This window comes from Orycteropus afer, unplaced genomic scaffold (assembly GCF_000298275.1).
Source record: "Orycteropus afer afer isolate SDZICR_OR568_19922 unplaced genomic scaffold, OryAfe1.0 scaffold00739, whole genome shotgun sequence".
NCBI lineage: Eukaryota > Metazoa > Chordata > Mammalia > Tubulidentata > Orycteropodidae > Orycteropus > Orycteropus afer.
In genome coordinates, this window is record NW_006922326.1 from 861,684 (window position 1) to 865,081 (window position 3,398).

At 38.4% G+C, this 3,398-nt stretch overlaps 1 protein-coding gene across 1 annotated transcript in view; it reads left to right on the plus strand.

Moving 5' to 3' along the window:
* EIF2S3 (eukaryotic translation initiation factor 2 subunit gamma) overlaps nt 1-3,398 on the plus strand; it is a 36,188-nt gene that overhangs the window by 10,393 nt on the left and 22,397 nt on the right. Inside the window, exons 6-7 of the mRNA XM_007957375.1 lie at nt 832-990; nt 2,057-2,079. Coding sequence (XP_007955566.1) covers nt 832-990; nt 2,057-2,079 — 182 coding nt within the window. The remainder of the gene's footprint in view (nt 1-831; nt 991-2,056; nt 2,080-3,398) is intronic.

The window sequence follows — 3,398 nt, forward strand, 5'->3', positions numbered from 1 at the left end:
TAGATGCAAATATTCACAGGAAGTGCTGAAGTCTAGGCCAGCCTGTAACTTTTCAGGGTTATGGTTGTGCTTCCTTATGTGAGCTGCGATTCTGTTGCTGTGGGGTATAATTTTCCAGGAGTGTGCCAGATAGGTATAGTACAGAGCACCTGAGCATCACAACTCAGGAAGGATCATTTTGGTCACCTTCACAGATAGTACTCTTCACCCCTTTATTAAATAAGAAACCCTGATATTTAGTTATAATTCATTAAGTGTCTTCCCTTCTTTGGTACTCTCCACCTCTCAGGAGTTTGGCTGAGCCAGAACAGCTTTGAGACTAAGGAGAGCCAGAGGGCTATATCTTAACCCTGAATAAAAGCTGAGGGCCTGAAAAGACCCTGAAAAACCAAACTTGTTGATTCTAAGCTTCTAGCTTACGACCTAGAGTAGGGGGCAAAAGGCGGATGGTTGTTAATGATAGTGATATTCAGGATTTCTGCCTTTAGCAGAGCTAGGACATACAAAGGTCTGCTTTATTAGGTGCCAGCTAATTCTGTTGTGGTGGTGGTGGTGGTAAACTACAGATCACGTAAAATTTACCATTTTAGCCATTAATGTCTATAATCGTATTAAGTACATTCACTATGCTATACAGCCATTCAGCCATTCCTGCTATCTAGTTCCAGAACTTTTTCATCACCCCAAAAGGAAACTCCATACGTATTAAGCAGTCATCCATTGCCCTCTCCTCAGCCCCCAGCAACCACTAACCTGTTTTGTATTTCTGTGTATTTTTTCTGGATAGTTCTAGTTAATTCTTTTGTATCTTTTTTATTCTTTATTATCTAGCTGGTAATGAATCTTGTCCTCAGCCTCAAACTTCTGAACACCTGGCTGCTATAGAAATCATGAAGCTGAAGCATATTTTGATTCTACAAAATAAAATTGATTTGGTAAAAGAAAGTCAGGCTAAAGAACAGTATGAACAGATCCTTGCATTTGTACAAGGTAAGGAACTGTAATATCTAATACATCTATAATCCAGATGTTGTTAGGTGCCACTGAGTTGATTTTTTACTCATAGTGACCCCCTGTGACCTAGTAGAACTGCCTCATAGAGTTTCCTAGGCTGTAATTTTTATGGAACAAGACCTTGAGGTCTTTATTTTGCGGAGCTGCTGGAAGCATTCAAAGTGCCAACCTTTAGTTAGCAGCTGAGCATCTAACCATTGTATCACCAGTCCAAAAACTCACTGCTATCAAGTTGATTCCAACTCTTAGCAATGTTTCTGAGGTGGTAAATCTTTACAAAAGTAGATTCGTCCATCTTCCATGGAGCGCCTGCTCGGTTTGAACCACCAACCTTCTGATTAGCAGTTAAGTGCCATAGGCACTGTGCCACCAGAGCTCCTTATTACATCACCAGGCTTTATTTAATCCAGATATTACATGTTAAATTTACTTTTGATATAATTATCTAAAATAGAGTAGATGTATGGATCTTTAATTTTTATTTCTCTGCCTGCTATTTGTACACCAAACCAAACCAAATTCATTGCTGTGGGGTCAATTTCGACTCATAGCGACCCCTCTTTGGGTTTCCGAGGTGTTATCACTATGGAAGTAGATTGCCCAACCCTTCCTTCCAAGGAGTGACTGGTAGGTTTGAACCACCAGCCTTCTGGTTAGCAGTCGAGTGCCTTAGGCACTGCGCCACCAGAACTCCCTATTTGTACACGGTGGAACATAAACCAATTCAATTTCTGTATATACAATTCAGTGACGTTGATTACATTCTTCAAGTTGTGCAACCGTTCGCACCCTCCTTTTCTGAGTTGTTCTTCCCCCATTTGCCCTATAGAGTTTTCAAGACTGACCTTTCAGAAGCAGATTGCCAGACCTGTCTTCTGAGAAACCTCTGGATGGGGTCAAACTGCCAACTTTTTGACTAATAGTCAAGCGCTTAACCATTTGGACCACCCAGTGACTCACTACTTGTTAGCCAGTTGATATAAGTAGTGTACTCTGTGTTTCTGAATTTGCTACACCAAACTACATTTTTGCTGACTAAAAGTCAGAATTGAAATTGTCTTCTGGGTACTTTATCCGTCAGACTTTCTTAAAAATCTTCCCCACTGATAGTAAAGTGAATCAAAGCACTTAAAAAAAATAATTAATCTGACATGATTTATTCTTTTTTTTAAATTTTATTTAGTTGTTGAGAATATACATGGCAGAACATACTCTACTTCAACAGTTTCTTAGATGTACAATTCAGTGACATTGATTTATCCTTCAGGTTGTACAACCATTCTCGCCTTGCTTTTCTAACTTGTTCTTCCTTCATTAACATAAACTCAGTGCCCTCTAAGGTTCCTAACTCATCTTTTGAGTTTCTATCATCAATTGGATCCCATATAGGTAGTTCTCAACAGAATATAATGCTCAAGCCAGACATTGTTTACTAATTAAGCTAGACTATTCAGTTTTAACAAAACTTGAGGGGATATTTTTGGTTTATTATCTCAGGGCAATAGTTTAGGGTTTTATTCAGCCTCCATATCTCCAGAAAGTTGAGTCCGTGAGAAATTGAAATTCTGTTCTGCATTTTCCTCCTTTTGGTCAGGATTCTTCTATAGAATCTAATAAAAATGTTCAGTAATGGTAGCTGGGTACCAGCCCTTTCTTCTGGTTTCACAGCAAAGGAGGCAGTTGTTCATGGAGCCAATTAGCCACACATTCCATTTCCTCCTCCTGTTCTTGACTCTCTTTCCTCTGTTGCTCTAGGCAAATAGAGACCAATTGTGCTTTGGATGGCCAGACACTATTTATTCTTACAAATAGCTATTTCCAGAATTAGAACTAACTGATTTCCTTAATCTTTATAATGTCCCTTTCTCTAGCAGTATAATGTTTTTTAAGTTTTGGGAAAGACATGATGTGTCCTATTGTTGACAGTTGATTCTCTCAGACTTATTTTTTTCTTGCTAGGAAGATTGACTTACGAATCTAATCTGTCATAGAAAGCATAAGTCGTTTCGGTAAAAATCTCATTGTGCTTGGTCTGTTTTTTTGACCAGCCTATTTGACATAATTAAAAAAGATCAAATATATGTGCCAGGAGTCTTTGGTTAGCAGAGTCTGTAATTTTATCTTGACATTTATTGGGAAGTTAATTACACATTACTGGAAATCTTTTCAACTAGTAAAGTGCACTTTCTCAAGAGCGCTAGTAGTTTTTTCCTTTAAATAGCTTTATCATTCTACTATTAGATACATCTATTAATATAATTTTTAAAATATTCCTTTAAAACCGAAACACCAAACCATACACACTGCCGTTGAGTCAGACCCGACTCATAGCGACCCCTCCTTGGGTTTCCAAGGTGGTATCACTACAGAAGTAGATTGCCCAA